Source organism: Oncorhynchus kisutch, linkage group LG6, assembly GCF_002021735.2.
Source record: "Oncorhynchus kisutch isolate 150728-3 linkage group LG6, Okis_V2, whole genome shotgun sequence".
Lineage (NCBI taxonomy): Eukaryota > Metazoa > Chordata > Actinopteri > Salmoniformes > Salmonidae > Oncorhynchus > Oncorhynchus kisutch.
This window is the reverse complement of record NC_034179.2, coordinates 64,719,571-64,738,959: the sequence shown is the minus strand read 5'-3', so window position 1 is coordinate 64,738,959 and position 19,389 is coordinate 64,719,571. Positions and strand designations below refer to the sequence as shown.

At 42.1% G+C, this 19,389-nt stretch overlaps 1 protein-coding gene across 1 annotated transcript in view; it reads left to right on the top strand.

Moving 5' to 3' along the window:
- LOC109893207 (protein FAM171A2-like) overlaps positions 1 to 19,389 on the top strand; it is a 65,054-nt gene that overhangs the window by 18,041 nt on the left and 27,624 nt on the right. Inside the window, exons 2-3 of the mRNA XM_020486316.2 lie at positions 3,314 to 3,541; positions 13,152 to 13,244. Of these exons, the coding sequence (XP_020341905.1) occupies positions 3,314 to 3,541; positions 13,152 to 13,244 (321 nt within the window). The remainder of the gene's footprint in view (positions 1 to 3,313; positions 3,542 to 13,151; positions 13,245 to 19,389) is intronic.

Genomic DNA, 19,389 nt, shown 5'->3' with positions numbered 1-19,389 from the left:
TGTTGGTACGTTGTCAAGGAGTGCGGTAATGTGTGTTGCAAAGCAGAGGTTCACTGGTTCAAGCCCAGTATGGGGCAATTGGACAGTGGTGGAAGCTAAGCACACTGATCCCCGCAAGCAACTTTTCATCTAAAACAACGCTTTTACACTCTTAAATAATACAACCAACCCATATTACACTCTTGAATATTGCAACAATTCACAACCATATGCAAACAATTAAAGGGTTTATTTCTTGTTCGTACATGCATTAAATTAGTTTGCATAGCTGGCTAGCTAGTAACGTTTGCATATCAAACATGAATGTTGACCCCTCATATGAATATAAAGGTACAGTAACTATCATACAGTGTCGTTCATAGTATAATATCTACAGAGCTTGCTTGGTAGCAAACTAAACTAAATGATTTCTGCATTCTCCTTTGCTACATCAGCTAGTTAGCTGAATGCTGACGTTAGGGGACATTAGCTGAACCATAGCTAGATAGCGCTTAGGCCTACATTACCACTTCAGCGTATTACATGAAAGGCTCACCCATTTTGAATGTTATATTGTGTTTGTGCATCTCTGAGTTATGTTCTATTGATTCTCTGGGTCATTTCATGTTTTCATGTGTATCTGAAATATTGGCATTCAAGCAGGCAAACTTCACGCCAGTATGACATAGCACTGATTAAGTCGCTCTCACTACACTGGAAGTTAATAGGAATACGATTTTTAAATTGCGAAAACGTCTTTCTTACATGTCAGATTTCAATAATGGCTGATATCATAACTCGGGAGGATGTCTTCTCTCGAATAAGCCATTGATCATATTTTTGCGATATTCCTATCTCGAGAAATGTGTAATTTATTGGAGGGTCTAGCACATTTTTCCTACTCGTCTGCCTCTTTAGTCCAGGGTGCATTGCATGGTGCCGTTGCCAGAGATATTATAGAAATGAGATAGGAATCCAATGAATGAAGGATCGTACAACGCCCGACTGGTCGACCAATCGCGTTCATGCTGTGTCACGCGGTTGCTAAACTAATCTCGAAAGTACGAAATTGAATGATTCCAAAGCTATACGATATTACAGATAGCAAGTTAATTATCTCACCTCTCAGAAAAGAGGTTGACGAAATTCATGCACATGTTGAGTTTTTGAGCTAGCGCTCAATAGACTCACATTCATAGCTTGAAGGAGAGCGCCCCTTGTCCCAAAATCATCCAGAATGCAACGCGTGACCATTGGCGTATCATTTTCAACGTTTCCGATCTCCTCAAAAGTTTATCTACCTTGGCGAATGTTAGACTCCACTTTGAGAGGCACATTGATCTGCAGGTTGAACATGGTGAGATTGTAGAGTCCTAATTTGATAGCTGTAAAATTACCTAAACAAACTGCGCTAACTAGCTACTTTACATTCTGGTATTGTGCGTAGTTACATTTGCTAGTACGAACAAGAAATAAACCCTTTAATTGTTTGCATATGGTTGTGAATTTTTGCAATATTCAAGAGTAATATTTGCAAATATAATATGTCTTAATTTCAGTTGTTTCAAAAACATTCTGGGCTATTGCAATTTACACAGCACTAGTGTTGGGCTCAACGAGATAATTCTGTTTATATTGCCCTGCTTGGAGAGGAGCGAGTGTCGTACACAACTTCAGGACGTAGTGGTCAAGACGTGGCAAGTTTACAAGTTTACATTACAGTAATAAGTCCATTCTCAGGATTTTGTTTGATACCTCTCGAGAATCTCCTTCACCTTTCATCAATGTAAATAGAACCAAAGAGATATGTACCAGAGAGTGTTGTTGGAAAGATAGCGAGAGAGAGAGGGGGGTACTGTAAGCCAGTTCAGTGTCAGGTTTAATATGACATTTAATTTGCATCTCCTTGTATTTCCTGACATGATTTCAGCCTTTTGGCTCTGTATCCTCAAAAATCAAGGAGGCACTCTCAACAACCTCAGCTTGCTGCATTGGCACAATAATATTCTGCCTAGCACTACAGTATATGGTGGACCACCAACAACCTACTGAAGTCTCAGAGAAAGTGTTTTTGTAATCTGGGCACATAGAGGAATTGAGTACCCCTATTGAGTACAGGTTCATACAATGTGATTTCCCTCATAGCTTCATGTGGGTTGTTGTGTTTGTTGATTCATGTTATATGTTAATTATGGAGATGATATCATCTTCTCGGTATGGCACCATGGAATCACTGGGCCTTGTCCTCCGTGCTAGATGGAGCTGGCAAGCGACCCATTTTCCCAACATTCTTATCTGGGGACACCTCATAGCAGCCTGCATCAATTGAGCCATTGACCCATTTAGAATCGAAAGAGTTTTCTGAAGGACACTCTGGAAAATGTGAACTGGGCCAATCAATGGTCCTGTGAATTGGCTAGCCGTACACACTTTTTAAAATTGTTTTATTTATTTCACATTTATTAAACCAGATAGGTTGTTGAGAACAAGTTCTCATTTACAACTGCGACCTGGCCAAGATAAAGCAAAGCAGTGCGACAAAAACAACACAGACAGACACACACACACACAATTCTGCATATTGTTATCACCTACAGAGTCTGTATCACGGTATGTTGAGAGAGAGTATCACAACCAATAAAAGCAACTGTTAACTTCCTGTCAAAAGACCTTGGACTGTGTGTGTGTGTGTGATCTCATGTTCACGAGAGAGGATATTTTCCATGGAATATATTCTTGAACTGAATAACTAGAATTGTACTGAACAGCTTATAAGGAGTATGCCTGTATGATCCAGGTCATCACCATGGGTACTAGAAAGCACATGGTCATAGCAGTGGAATCAGCCAGCAGTTCTGCCCCTCCAGACAGTTTGGCTGGGGTTTGGAGGATCAATCGAATCTGATGGCAGAAGTCCCAGCATGTCCTCATAGGGTCGGGCACTGTACCGCTAAAATCCATTAAATGCTTTTTGATCTCATGGTAAACAACGATGAGTCATCATGCCTTGTCAGCTGAGAACTAGAACACCTGAACAGAGACAAGCTTGCCCAGTCACCTACTTTATGTAGGGTAAGATGACACTTTAATTTTTTTAAATAAGAGCAACACATTTCCTATCGTTAGCTGCAAGGGAACTTAGAAATTACAACCCAGCTATATGTGAAAAAGCAGAACAATCTGCATGTTCTCAGATTGTACGATGGCATACAAGTGTAGCCTCCAACTTTTAATCAAAACCAAACAATACTTTTGTGCGTTCACTGCAAATTATCCTGTTGATTTCTGATTTAGTTTGAATAATTGAATCATTCTATTTCCTGTCTCTCCACAGAGGTGCTCATCAGAGTCCAGGTGTTTGACAACAGTGACCTTTCACCTCTGGCAGAGGCTGCAGTGGAGGTTTATGGGAACCAGTCTAACTTGGCATCCAGCAAGGCTGCCAAAGATGGTGTCGTCATGGTCACCTTCCTGTACCGCCCTGGCACCTGGGTCATTGTCACGGCAACAAAACAGGGCTTTGTCACTAACTCCGCCCCCTGGCATGCCAGCCGCATCCCCTGTAAGTATTGCGTTTCATCCCTAACATATCACTCTTTCACCTCAGGAACGAAAAGAATGTTGTGTTGTTGTGGTTTACCACCATTCCATCAAAGTCTTATTCATGCTACTTTATGCGATCACGTTATGAGAACTTACTCCTCACAAAGCTATGTTTTAAATACTGATGGTTAAACTATGCAAGTAATTGAAGAATTACCAGAATCCTTTGGGACGTTTGATGGAATCCAACAAGCCGTCTCTGCCAATCTATCCTCTGTGGGGTGGGGACAGTCCTACCCTGTTGTTGTTGTTTAACCTCAAATCCCCACCCCATTTCCCCTCCATTGCCTTCTCCTCTCTGGGTCCACTGCCAGGGTGTTATCCATGTAACACAGTCTGCAGTATCTCTGTGTCCACCCGCCCACCCCATCTCACCCAGTTGTTGCTGTAGTTATATCCCACCCTCGGAGCTGCAAATTCAGCGGTAAGGGAAAGAGCTGTCCTGTCGGCACTAGCGGCTGGAAGCCACTTAGCTATTAGTGCTGGTTTACTTTTAGCATTAGAGCCAAAAGGTGACAGGAGCCCGGGCCTGTATGAACTGTATGTTGTCTTCCACCATTCACCCTTAAGAGTTAAGCAACCCCATGGTTACATCATGGGCCCTGGTCAAAAGTAGTACACTACATAGGGAATAGGGTGCCATTTGGGATGCAGGCAATGGCTGTGGTGTTTTTAGAGCATCTCCTCTCTGACATGCACTGGTTCTTGAGGGTAGAATTGCATGGATGCCGTCATGCCATGGATAGGGCTGTGACATTTTTTTTTAAATAACCGTGTAATCGACAATTATGGATGAAGACCGGTCATGAAAAGAAAATAACCGTCATAACGGTTTTAATAAAAAAAAACTAACCAATTTCATATTCAAGTCGACAAATTTTACACAAAAGCCGCAAAGTAAAAGTAATCCTGATTTTACATCTAACAGCCAATATAAGGACAAATGAGAGGAAGAAAAACTAGCCAGTTTTAGAATTTGATGTTTTGGAACAAACAGCTAACTGAAGATGGGATGGCCGGGCAATCAAAAAGAGGACGTGCGGTAGGGTTGGGCGGTATCCAGGTTTTCATACCGTCATAGGTTTCTGTACCATACAGGGGTATACGGTATTACCAGAAGTGCACACAAGGGCCGCTATTTACATAAATTTTTTAATTATATTTTTTGGGACGCACAAAACAATTTAGGCAACAGGGCTCTTGATCCAGGAGGGGATTGAATGTCTCTGCTGTAACCAAGAAGCTTGATCTTGACCTCAAGCCACTTAGCTAACAAATGAGAAAAACCAAATGTATAGCTGGACCCCTGAGCTGGACATAATTTATTTTACACATTAGATTTGTTATAGTTATACTTAACTTATAATCCGTGCTTAATTTGACCCGGATCCTGCCAGGACAGATTTGACTTAGTTTGTTCCGGCACCTATTTGCAGAGATCCGGTGCCTTTCACGGCATGATTTATTAATTGTGTCACAGTTCGCACTATAAACATTCTAATAAAAGTGATCAGAGTTAAGTCAAGTTGCCTCCTCAATATTTCTACCGCCCACTCAGAAAAAACATATTGTCAAAGCGCAGCGATCCTTCACTGATTACAGACCTGGTCTCTCATTTCTACATAGAGGTTATGGGGAAGGTCGGTGGGGTAAGTAGCTGATCTTGACACAGGTCTTGGTAGTGGTGATCAGCTAATGAAGAGGTCCCTATGTAATCTTGTCAATCTTGTCTTGCCAAATTAAAAATGGATAAAGAAAGACAATCGAGTTTTATGACATTTTCAAGCCCAAAAATAAAGAGAAAGATCGTGAATCGAACCCGAAACAAGCCGGAGAAGAGGAATGAGGGGCAAATTGTTCCTGATCGCAATGCCTTAGCTAGCAGTGCTGCTAATCCCGCCAGTTCAGCACCACCATAGGCATTTCCGCTAGCTAGTAGGCCTACTGGTGAGTCAGACTCAGCGGGAGAGGGGGACTGGGAGCTGGGGAGGGTTTGGGGGACAGTGAATCCACTGACGAAGTGCTTGGAGCAGGTGCAGTTTGGACGGAAGCTCAGTTCAAGAACAAGCAAATGTATAACTCCTGGTGTTTCATGCAAAATTCAAAGCTGGGCTGTACAACATGCAAAAAAGTAGGGAGCTTTGGTCTAGAAAAGACTAGAGGGATTAAAGTAGCAAAAGTCTGCAAAAGACCTGAGACTGGGATGGAGATTTGTCTTCCAACAAGACAATGATCCAAAACATAAAGCAAAATCTACAATGGAATGGTTCAAAAATAAACATATCCAGGTGTTAGAATGGCCAAGTCAAAGTCCAGACCTGAATCCAATCGAGAATCTGTGGAAAGAACTGAAAACTGCTGTTCACAAATGCTCTCCATCCAACCTCACTGAGCTCGAGCTGTTTTGCAAGGAGGAATGGGAAAAAATGTCAGTCTCTCGATGTGCAAAACTGATAGAGACATACCCCAAGTGACTTACAGCTGTAATCGCAGCAAAAGGTGGCGCTACAAAGTATTAACTTAAGGGGGCTGATTTTTCAGTTTTTGATTTGTTAAAGTTTGAAATATCCAATAAATGTTGTTCCACTTCATGATTGTGTCCCACTTGTTGTTGATTCTTCACAAAAAATACAGTTTTATATCTTTATGTTTGAAGCCTGAAATGTGGCAAAAGGTCACAAAGTTCAAGGGGGCCGAATACTTTCGCAAGGCACTATCTTTCGTCAAAGGTTATGATGAGTATTACTGTTATCTGGCGTAGCTCTCTGTAATTACTCCAGATATTTTGGAGCCATTTCTGAACATGGCGTCAATGTAAACTGAGATTTGTGGATATACATATGCATTTTATCGAACAAAACATAAATGTATTGTGTAACGTGATGTCATATGAGTGTCATCTGATGAAGATTATCAAAGGTTAGTGATTCATTTTATCTCTTCTGCTTTTGTGACTATCTTTGGCTGGGAAAAATGGCTGTGTGTTTTTTGGGGATTTGGTGGTGATCTAACATAAATATATGTTGTGTTTTCGCTGTAAAACATTTTTAAAAATCGGACACGATGGGCAGATTAAATGGACTTGACATGGGGAGAGTCATTGTGGGAGATTTTGAAAACTAAGGTAGAAATACATTTTTCCTTTACAAACTAGGCCATTCCAAGACATTTAAATGTTTCCCCTTAAACCACTTGAGTGTTGCTTTAGCAGTATGCTTAGTGTCATTGTACTGCTGGAAGGCAAACCTCTGTCCCAGTCTCAAATCTCTGGAAGACCCGAAGCCTTATCTTTGTGCTTAGGGTCGTTGTCCTGTTGGAAGTTGAACCTTCACTCCAGTCTGAGGTCCTGAGCACTCTGGAGCAGGTTTCCCTCAATAATTTCCCTGTATTTAGCGCCATCCGTCATTCCTTCAATTCTGACTTGTTTCCCAGTCCCTGCCGTTGAAAAACATCCCCACAGCATGATGCTTCACTGTGGGGATGGTCTCTCGGGGTGATGAAAGGTGTTGGGTTTGCGCCAGACATAGCGTTTTCCTTGATGGACAAAAAGCTCAAATTTTAGTCTCATCTGACCAGAGTTCCTTCTTCTATATGTTTGGGGAGTCTCCCACATGCCTTTTTGTGAACACCAAATGTGTTTGCTCATTTTCTTTCTTTAAGCAATGGCTTTTATCTGGCTACTCTTCCATAAAGCCCAGCTCTGTGGAGTGTACGGCTTAAAGTGGTCCTATGAACAGATGCTCCAATCTCCGCTGTGGAGCTTAGCAGCTCCTTCAGGGTTATCTTTGGTCTCTTTGTTGCCTCTCTGATGAATGCCCTCCTTGCCTGGACCGTGAGTTTTGGTGGGCGGCCCTCTCTTGGCAGGTTTGTTGTGGTACCATATTCTTTCAAAAATAATTATAGCTGATTTAATGGTGCTCTGTGGGATGTTCAAAGTTTGGGATATTTTTTTTATAACCCAACCCTGATCTATACTTCTCCACAACTTTTTCCCTGACCTGTTTGGAGAGCTCCTTGGTATTCATGGTGCCGCTTGCTTGGTGGTACCCCTTGCTTAGTGGTGTTGCAGACTCTGGGGCCTTTCAGAACAGGTGTATATATACTGAGATCATGTGACACTTAGATTGCACACAGGTGGACTTTATCTAACTAATTATATATTCTGAAGGTAATTGGTTGCACCCAATCATATTTAGGGGCTTCATAGCAAAGGGGGTGAATACGTATGCAGGCACCACTTTTCAGTTTTTTAATTTTTTTAGAATTTTTTGAAACAAGTTTTTTTTTTGTCACTTCACCAATTTGGACTATTTGTGTACGTACATGACATGAAATCCAAATAAAAATCCATGTAAATTACAGGTTCTAATGCAACAAAATAGGAAAAACTCCAAGGGAGATGAATACTTTTGCAAGGCACTGTATACTCGAGTATGTGGGGTGTTCTGCAGTGACATCTAAAATGCTTTAAATTAATCAGCACCTTGGAGAGCTCTGTCCATTTCACCACCATAGATAGTAGTCTACTTGGCTCTTTAGTTTGCCTGCTTCAGATGGAATGGAGCATTACTGTAGCTCTTTCCTCCATTATACCAACTGCAGCATACTTTTTTTTTTTACCTGCGCTCTCTGATACTTTAGCCTGCATTTAATGGCATATGGTCATAATGATTTAATGAGAAACAATGTTAATCCAAGTGGTAAACCTCTTGTCTTTTTAGTTCTCTTTTTGTATTTCTTTTTGTGTTTCTCATTTTCACAAACCCTTTTAATTGCTCTTTTATTTCATGCCTGCATTTGTCCCTAGCCATTGTTGTCTCTGTCAACAAGTTCTCTCCACAGAGCACACACACTGTCAGCAGACCTTAACATTGTCTATTTCTGTATACCCATAATTCCAAACTTCATTGTCCTCAAGTTATCCCCCTGGGCCCTGCCTATTAACCCAATTAAGTTTCCATGGATTCTGGAATCATTCTGAAGTGAACTGGATTGATTAAATTAACTTCACTTGGAATATATTTCATAATATATGTATTCTCTATAGGTCTATACTATAATCCTATTCTATTTAATTACAGTATATCCATATAAATCCTGAGACATTTTAACAAGGCATTATATGGAAATTCGAGAGGGCTGCAGAGTGCTGACAACAGAACAGAATCATGTCTTTGATGATTGTGATAATGAGAATCCGCTCAGTCTGTTTGCACTTCACAAACTTTATAGACACTTAAGCCATTATGACATTGCAGAAATCTGAAGGGGGATGCTAGCCTGGTCCCAGATCTGTTTATATAGTCAACTCATACGGTCGTTTATCATAGGGTAGGATTTGGCAAGACCGCACAAACAGATCTGGGACGAGGCTGGCGATATACACCATTGTGTCCCTATCACAATAACTACCATATATTAAAGAATAACTATGGGTAACTGTTAACGTACTATAACCATGACTCAACAATCTGAGAGAGGGTCAGCCATGCATCCTTTGTCCCTTATGCTTTCAAACCCAAAATGCCTTCCACCTTAGAGAGATGTCTCTTCAACAGTCTCCGTCAGTAGTGTTCTGTTTATCACTGACTTTGTTCGCCCCTCTATTCTTCGCTTGTATTTTATTATCGTTGGTCTAAGAGAGATCAACATTTTTTTTTAAACTGCAGTGTCCTACAGCCCGACTAGGCTATCCCCTCCAGCTCTTCTATAATCTGTGGTTGTCATGCAAGTCCCAGGGATGGATGACTCACTGCCATCGCTCAAAATATTCCTTGTGCAGCGAGACGAGGTGTCTCTTGCTCACAGCTCTTGATTGACTCAGCTGAAGTCAGAGGACCGAACCCGAACTGAACACAACCTGGAAGGATGGATGATAAAACTGGTGTCTTGGAGGCATTTTAGCGTTGCTTTCTTGTTATGTTGACTCTCTTTCCCCTAATGTGGATTCTCTCTCTCACTTTTCCCATCTCCATCTGTCTTTCCTCCCCATCCCCCTTCCCTTCTCCCCTGTGTCAAATTCACACAGAAAATGTCTCCCTCTGTTGCACAGTCTTTTCTGGCTCTAGCTCTGGCTCTAGCTCTGGCTCTTGTCTCTCCCTCCATCTGTGCCTCAGGCCCAGTGCTGTATATGCTCTGGTTTGACAAGCAGTCACCTTCCCTTTTCTCTGCTTCCCATGGTGGAGAATATTAGGCACTGTGGGATCTGCCTGTGTGTGTGTGTGTGTGTGTGTGCGTTTGCGATCTGTGTGCTTGCGTGCTTGTCTGTGTGTGTGTGTGCATGAGAGAAAGGGACGAATGTCCCAGTTCTCTCAGTTAAAGCAGCGTCTATGAACCTGGGCTGGCGTAAGCTGCCAGGCTCACGCTAACTGTAGCTCTTGGAAAGCATCCACCCACACACACAGCATACTCATACAGCCTAATAATTCAAGCTGCAGGGAACAGTGTAAACACTGCATGCTGCTTCGACTCTCCTTGTCAACCACAGTGACTTCAATACAGACATCTGCACACAAAGCTTTCCCTTTATGGAGTGATCAGCATTTAACATGCAATACACAGTCTATATCTTACCAAGCTGTAGATATATTGTGCATCTAGTATAATAAAATATATAATAATAATTTTAATTATTGTCTTTTTAGCTCTTGCAGATTGTATCAAGCAAATGACAACTGTATACCAATTGACGTATGCAGATGAGTGTGCACTTTTACTGTAAGGATCTGTGCAATGAAAAAATTCACAAAAAGCTTGATAAATGTCTTGATGTCTCTGCTGCCTTATGCACACAGGCTTATAGCTCAGGGGGTACATCAGTATCAGCAACAACCTGATTCTTCTCAATAACAGATTTAAAATTTTTATTTGACCTTTATTTAACTAGGCAAGTCAGTTCAGAACAAATTCTTATTTTCAATGACGGCCTAGGAACAGTGGGTTAACTGCCTTGTTGAGGGGCAGAATGACAGATGTTTTACTGGTTAATTCATTCATGGTTCAGTCCGGTTAAACCAGGCTAGATAGGCACTGGGCACTGCAGCTTACTCCAGCCACCATGCTAATGTGTCCTAGAGAGTAGCCAGCACTTGCTACAACTTCAGAGAGTCCAGACAGCCCAAGGCTACACTGGTCAGTGGGTATAGTCAGATCCCTAGAGACAGATGGGGGATAAAATGTTCTGGAGAAAACAATGCCCAAATACCACACAGTTGAGTTGTCATTTCTGCTGATGCTAAGCCAAGTAAAAAATGCCATTCAATAAGTTACTCTACTTCAGTGGTTCCCAAACTGTGGGGCGGGAATGGCCTCCAAAAACTCAGTCCTGCTTTCAACTTACTCCTGAAAGTTGTGATAGTATAATGCACAAGGTGCAATTTTTGAAATTGGGTAGTGCATCAGCAGTTTTCCTCTTGTCAAGTCAGTTATTACAGAGAGCTATTTGTAACTTAGAAATGTCCAGATCAGCTAAAGTTTTTGTAGCAAGGTTTTTTTTAATCACATGAACACATAAGATATGGGGAAACGTGTAGAATTGTAGAAAATGAGCCATAAAACTGCAAATGTTTTCTCTGCACCCCATGAGAAAGTGTATCGAATTGCAGGAAATTAGCTTTAACACTAGAACCGCTAGGCCTTTAAGATAATGAGCAGTAATTCTGACTGCAACGATCTAACAGTGTAATTAATACATTTCATATATGCTATCGCAAAAATTATAATTTTGTTGTGTTTATGAAGGTCTTGGGTAAGATTAGATTTTTTTTAATACATTTTATTTAAAATAAAAATAGGATTTTCATGAGTTTGTTACTGTAGGCTATATGTAAAAACAAAAAAACAACTAAAAACACCAACATTCAAGTGTTCAATCTGTTACCAGATGTCGCGTTCTAGTTTCTTAGTCATCGAAATGGAGGTAGCGCATGATCTCTCTCTGTAGCGATCCCGTGACATGCTATCTCCAAAGAAAGGTATCCAATACATTTTGGGCTGATAATCGTCCCGTAGCATTGTCACCGGCTTGTTCTATCCAAACGGTGCTGTCCCTTCCTCACTCCTGTCTCACGGTTTCATTTTGTGGTAGCCCGGTCAGCTTTTTTTGCTCAATAGGCCTCGGAGGTGTCATGGTTAATTTCTTCCCCACCATTTAAGTTGTTTTCATTCATATTTTTGAAAATGTACACACACACTCACTGTGTATTCCAAGTAGGCCAGAATAGACTGTTTGGGCTGCTGTTCTTCATTCACAATTGGTGATTACATGATTATGTATCATTCCCTTCCTCTCTCTAATCAACTCACCTATTCTCCCCCATTATACTACTTTTATTTATTTCATCTGTTGTAATACGTGTGAAATTATACTAGAGAAAGTGCCGTGAGAAGGAGCGGAGCAAGCACTACTGTCGGGAGACGGAGAGGCAATAGTGGAAAACCATTAATAAAATGACATGCCTTCTTAACTGATCATAACTTCCGTTCTGTTTGTGCTATTAAGATTCTAACAACGACAGTGTGTTATGTAGATTTGTTAGGAAAGGGCAAGGACAGAGGGGGACATGACTTAACAAGTGTAAGAGTAATATTTATTTTTCTTTCATGAGCAGTCCAAATGACGACAGCTTTTCTAGTGTTAAAATGGCAACAACAAAAAAGCCTCCATCCCATGGAAAAATGTGTAGAATGGCAGGAAATAAGCTTTAAACCTGCAAAATGTTTTCTCCACCAACAAGAGGGATGTGAAACATTTGTGTCATGAATAGTGCTTGTACCCATAGAAATATATATATACCCGGTGTGGGATGTTCCCAATGCTGGAAGGGTGGCCTGAGTGAAACATTTTGAATGGCAGGAACCATGCTCTCTGTAATACCCCACTTATACCTAATGCTAATACCTGACAACAAACAAAGACAGGTCCTAGGTTTCACCAAATAGTGCTGCTTGTTTAGTCTACACCCTTTCGAGATTTATAATCCAATACATGTAACTCTCTTGACCAGCAAAGCATACACCTGTCACGAGTGTAAAGAACGCTCACATCCTTCCACGCCCCCTGAACACAAACGCGAAAGAATAGAGATGCTTGTCAATGTCAGGAGTGTTTTGAATCTATCCTGAGCGCTTTCCCTCTGGGTGGATTTCAATGCCTCGTCACAACTGTTATTGCTCATTGCCAGTGTCTCCTCCCCTAGTGGACTCGGGTTGCAGACACACACACACACACCTCTCAGACTGCCTGTCAGGGAGGGAACTCTCAGGTGAGATGCACTAGGATTTCCTCACCACACGTGTATATAGTATCCTCTGTGGACCGCTGATGAATGAGGTGGCCTGGTTTCTTTATATAACCCCACGCTGGCTGTATTTTTGTCTTGCTGCAAGGCTGGAAACACTTTGAAGGGAGCAAAATAGGTCATGACTGTCTCTCTGTGTTTGATAAACATTGTTTTGTTATGACTGGGAGTGGGGGGGTCAAAACGGCAGCAGTCAACAGAGACAGGTGTCTGTCTGATTGATGACAGATCTGTCATACCTAACTCTCTCTCTCTCTCTCTCTCTCTCAGTGTATGCTACAGTCAGCCTCTACCTGCTCCCCCAGCGGCCTGCCACCCTGATCCTGTATGATGATGTAGTCCAGGTGCTGCTAGGATCCCCAGGTGAGTCTCTACATACTATACGTGCCTGGTCCTGTATGTGGTTCTGTATGGCTCAGTTGGTAGAGCGTGACACTTGCAGCACCGGGGTTTGACACTTGCAGCATTGTAGGTTTGTTTCTCGGGGCCCACCCATTTGTGAAATGTATGTATGCACGCATGACTGTCAGTCACTTTGAATAGAAGCATCTTCTAAATGGCATATACAAAAATATGAAAAATATATACCTGTCTCCACATTATACTTTCACGTATCTCTCCTCTTCTTCCAAAGGCAAATCTCCATTACAAAATTGCTGGCTTGTGGCTTTTTAACACGTCTCCATATGGCCTTAGATCAGTAATCACACATTTGTAAATATAAATACTAAACATTTTCACATGGTTGAGGGCCCAAATATATTTTCACAGTGGACTGTTAGGGTTGAAATAACACATAAAGCATAGCATTGGGTTCAGTACACCCTAGCACAGACAGACATTGCCGTCAGCCATCAACCATTGATGAAATGCTTCCTTTAAAATCAATGAGAGCTGCTTCACTGCCTGTGTTGCGCTCACGTTGCGTCACGCCCAATGGCAGCATCCAAGCTCAAGAATCGCCATGGCTAAATTCTCTATGGCTGGCCTCCCGAGTGGCACAGTGGTCTAAGGCACTGCATCGCAGTGTTGCGGTGTCACTACAGCCTGGGGTTCGATCCCAAACTGTGTCACAACCGGCCGTGACTTGGAGTCTCATATGGCGGCGCACATTTGGCCTAGCATCATCCGGGTTCGGGGGGGGCTTTACTTGGCTCACCGCGCTCTAGCGACTGCAGAATGACTTTGGTTGTCATTTGAACGGTGTTTCCTCCCAACACATTGGTGCAACTGGCTTCTGGGTTGAGCGAGCGAGTGTTAAGAAGTGTGGTTTGGCGGGTCATGTTTCGGGGGGACGCATGACTCGACCTTCGCCTACCCGAGCTCATTGGGGAGTTGCAGCGATTAGACAAGATCGTAATCATGAAATTTGGGAGAAATGGGGGGGGGGGGGGGGGGGGGGGGGGTGTAAAAAATTACAAAAGTAAAATGGCTGACGCGCGTGCGTGTCCATTCTATCATGTGAATTTAAATAATGACATCACGAGAAGCTACTACTAGCTACATTGACTAGCTAGGTTCACAATGTAAACAAAAACAACTTGTGAAATCATTTAGAAGAACCACTAGCAACAATTTAAAGGTTCATTAAGGCAGAAAATACTCTGCCATTTCCTGGTTGCTATGTTTATGTGACAAAACAAACATAGAAAATCATTGTACCATCTATACTATATATTATATTATTTCAATAATCCAGCTTTTTGAAGCTGGTTTACAAAAACGAATTTAAGAACAGGAGGCACAGAAATCTACCACTTCTTAGACTTGCTTTCAATGAGACTGACAGATCTATAACTCTTGAGAATTTGGTCTGGTCGCCCAAAAAGTTACATATTGCAGATTTAATGAGTACCTGCGAAAAACTGGACCAAAGCTATTGTACTTACGCATAATCGTATAGAATAAAGATGCTCTCCCTCTCTGCTCTTCTCCGCTCTCAAAACAACGCTCGGTGTAGCAGGTAAAACGCAACACAAGCCTTATAGTGGAGCTGAAGAGTAATTGGCAGAACAAATGGAGCATGCTGTCCTCTGACAACGCGGGCCTCTCTGTATTCAAAGTCAGTTACATCACTAATACATCACTCGGCCGCTACACTACAGCAAAAGAGAAACAGGCTTTTATTGTCTAATCAGCTAATCACAGCTCTTAATTTTGTGTGTACGCGTGCGTATGCAGATGGTGTGTGTTGTGTTTATTACCCGACCGGTAAATCAATACAGAAAATGAAGCATCCAAACGAAATCGACCTAGATAGAGTGCTGTATATCTGCCTCAAGGCATTTCTAGGCAAACCAAACAGGCTGTAAATGTCTTCCAGAATTTACACCTGTTTAGGAATTGGCTGGGTGTAAAGTCCACGCTTAGTTCATCTCTAATAAATCAATTCAAGAAAGACCTATAGATTCACTGGTCGTTGTTCCATATGATTTTAATAATTGCTTTCACAGCAGCAGCGGCAGCAGTACGTACTATTGTTGTGTTGTTATAGCCCACATTATGGGATGTGATAAACGTGATAGATACTGTCTGTTTAGTGATACCCTCTGGGTGTGAACATCTCATTTAAAACCCCTTTTTTACATCAGCAGTTGTCACAAAGTACTTTACAGATACCCAGCCTCAAATCCAAAAGAGCAAGCGATGCAGAGTTGGATGCACAGTGGCTAGGAAAACAATCATGACATGCAGTTGTGGGTGTGTGTGTGTGTGTGTGTGTGTGTGTTCCGGGGAATGCTGGGTAGGAACAATACTCAATTTTAGAAAATGTTCCATCTTTCCCTCTGTACTCCTCTTAAATATACAGTACGAGGTGTTAGCAATAGGCACATTGTACACCTCCCTGTCTTCTCGCCATCCTTCTTCCTCATTCTCGTCATCTCTGTCAGTTTCTCTGCTTACGCTGCCAGTACGGTGCTGTACGTGGTGCCACAGCCCTCAACGTCCTGTCACCTGTCCAGTCCAATGAGTGAGCCAGAATGATGTAATCCGCTCCAACCAAGGCCCCTTAAGAAAGCTGTACATGCGACATGCTCCCACTTTCTCTGTAGATCATGCTCTCTCTTTCTCTCTCTCTCTTCCTTTCTCTCTCGCTTTCTCTCTCAGACCCACACAACACACATTCTCTTTACTGTCGATCAACTGAATCTCCATACCTCCTAAATCTCTCTCTCTTCCCCCTCCTCTCTGAACTGTCAAGCCCAGGGCCCCTGATGCAGCGGTTTTCCCTGGTCTCCTTAACGATCCCAGAATCCGGGACTGACGTGACTGTATTTGTGCGTGTGCGTGACAGGATGAGAGGCATTTATTGTGACTGCAGCACATAGATTTTTGGTAGCAACAGCCTCAATGAGAGCCCTGTCTGTCCACTTCATTTATGCCCCAGACAGTTTTCTTTATTCCTTTGCTATTCCCTCTGTCCAAAGGGCCTTTCATGCCATAATTGACTACATATTACTCCACCCCCCCCCCCCCCCCCCTGTGGGATTTTAGTAGTGTGTTGGTGATTTATGTGGCGAGGAGGGGCATCCTTTACTTGTTCAATTGATTTGGGTCTACCTGAGGTAGTTGTATGTACAGCTGTTGTACAAACGTAACCCACCAGACATGTCTTTTCACTGTCCCCAAATTCAGAAAAAAAACTCCCTTCCATCTCATATTGCTCAAATCAACAGCCAGCCTGGTTTACAAAAACAGATAAAGCAACACCTCACAATGCCTCTCCCCCATTTTACCTAGATATTTTGTGTGTACTGTATGTATTGATATGTAGGCTGTGTGTGCCATTTCTTTTTATTTATGTAGTTCTGTCCTTGAGCCGTTCTTGTCTATTAATGTTCTGTAATATGTTTCATGTTTTGTGTGGACCCCAGAAATAGTAATTCTGCTTTCGCAAAAGCTAATGGGGATTCTAATCAAATTGAAGAGAAAAAAAACCTAACCAGATTGATTACCCCTGTGTTCTTAGTTAGTTAGTCAGGTTTGAATAATACTTTAATTGAATCAGGATGAGATACAGTTACCCAACTCTCTTGTTAACACGTTGGAGCATCTGGCAACTTTTATAGAGGGACATGAATGGAGGATGTGGTTGTTTTGCTGACACACACACACACACACACACTCTCCCACTCTCTCTCTCAATGCCTCCAGGGTAGTCTCGCTCAGTCAGTTAAGCGAGGAGCAGTTTAGTACGTTTGCTCTGCTGTATCTTTAAGTGGTAGAGACGAGTCTCTCAGGAGGACCAAGCACGGTAGTGTGTCGCGACGAAGGCTCTAGTATCAGGGAGAAGACAGACAGTAGATCCCTGTGCTGACGGATAGGAACTGATGAGAGGCCATCTGAAAGTGCAGCTCTCAGTGCTGAGGCTAGTCACCATGGAGACGACCCGGTGGCAGGAAACTAAAGTGTTTTGAAGAGGTGGAGGAGTGCCAGTAAGGGGGGGGAGAGAGGAGAGGGGGGTACTTTTCAAGCTGTGTTTGACAAAACCCAAAATGCTGTGTTTGGTAGAATGAGATTGTTGGTGTGACTGTGTACTTGAAAGCATGTAGCACGTGATTGGCGTAATTAAGCTGTGTAATCACAAGGTATGTTAGCTGTTTAGTAAACATTGTAGCCTGTTTGAGTGTTAGTGCATTCTGTGTTATTGTCATTATGGTTGAAACATCATTGCGCAAGTAGTAGCAGCCAATGTATATCATTCAAGGACGGCCTGCAATGAATGCATCATTGTACAACCTTGATCTTTTTACCTCTTTTGTTACATTGTTGTAAAGATGATTCAATATACGTTACCCACTTAACACCATCTTTGCCCATAAAACCTACCTGTTAAGTCTCTTGGGTCAGACGTCATGATAATGCATTACTGGCGATTAAAGCAGTGTTACACACAATTCATTGGAGCAACACGGAAGGCAAAGTTATCCCCTCGACAGTCTTTTGGTGGAGGCATATGCAGGCTCTGGAGGTATTATGCTGCGAGTGGTTGTTAGCCAGTCATAGGCCCTAGAAGTGTGTTTACTCATCTGGTTGTGTGTCTTATCTGTGTGCTTCATGATAGGAACCATAGCAGGGATATCAACAAGGCTATTTCTCAGCTGGCATTGAGCCTGATGTGTCCACATCGACAGAAAAACCTCCAGGGAAGTGAATTGGTTGTCACAAAAAAAATGGGCAAACACATACAGTGTCAGCAGTAAGTGACTGTAACCTAGCTAACACAAATCGTGCTGTAATTCAATCAATCACTGCATCCCAGCTGCACTTCTAACTCAAATATCATGCCTTTACAACACACACACACACAACATTATGTACATTTAGAGCGGCCTCCGCGTCTGGCATATGCTGCTCTGTGGTGGCTACGCTCGGTGATCACACTTTCCCATCATGCCTCCCTCCATATGCTCTGCCCTGTCCATTGTTTTTCTCGATGCTCTGTGATGTCTTACTGAACACCTGGGCCTTGTCCGTTGGTATGGAAACAAGGGAACAAACTTGTTCAATCTCATTCCGCTGTCTCTAAGCCTAGCCATGTCGCAGCATCAAGCCATTTTATATGTTGAATAGTGCTGTGGCGTATAGCACAAGTATTCAGCAGCACCCATTTAGTACGAAGCCCTGTCTTTGAGTCTGGATGAGGTAAGGGGCATACATTTTTGTGAGTATGGAACATTTCTGTGATCTTTTATTTCAGCTCATGAAACATGGGACCAACACTTTACATGTGGCGTTTATATTTGAATTCAGTGTGTATATATACAGTTGAAGTCAGAAGTTTACATACACTTAGGTTGGAGTCATTAAAACTTGTTTTTCAACCACTTCACAAATTTCTTGTTAAACAAACTATAGTTTCGGCAAGTCGGTTAGGACATCTACTTTGTGCATGATACAAGTAATTGTTCCAACAATTGTTTACAGACAGATTATTTCACATATATAATTCACTGTATCACGATTCCAATTCCAGCGATCGATTATTTGGTCCCCATACACCAACAGCGATCACGACACGCAGTTTAAAATATCAAAACAAACTCTGAACCAATGACATTATTTTGGGGACAGGTCGAAAAGCATTAAACATATATGGCAATTTAGCTAGTTAGCTTGCACTTGCTAGGTAATTTGTCCTATTTAGCTAGCTTGCTGTTGCTAGCTATTTTGTCCTATTTAGCTAGCTTGTAGTTGCTAGTTAATTTGTCCTGGGATATAAACATTAGGTTGTTATTTTACCTGAAATGCACAAGGTCCTCTACTCCGACATTTAAACCACACATAAAACAGTCAACCAAATTGTTTCTAGTCATCTCTGCTCCTTCCAGGCTTTTTCATCTTTGAACTTGTATGGTGATTGGCATCTAAACTTTCATTGTATTACTACACCAACCGGCAACACAGTTCGTTATTCAATCAGCCACGTGGGTATAATCAATGAGGAGATGGCACGTGGGTACCTGCTTCGATAAACCAATGAGGAGATGGGAGAGGCAGGACTTGC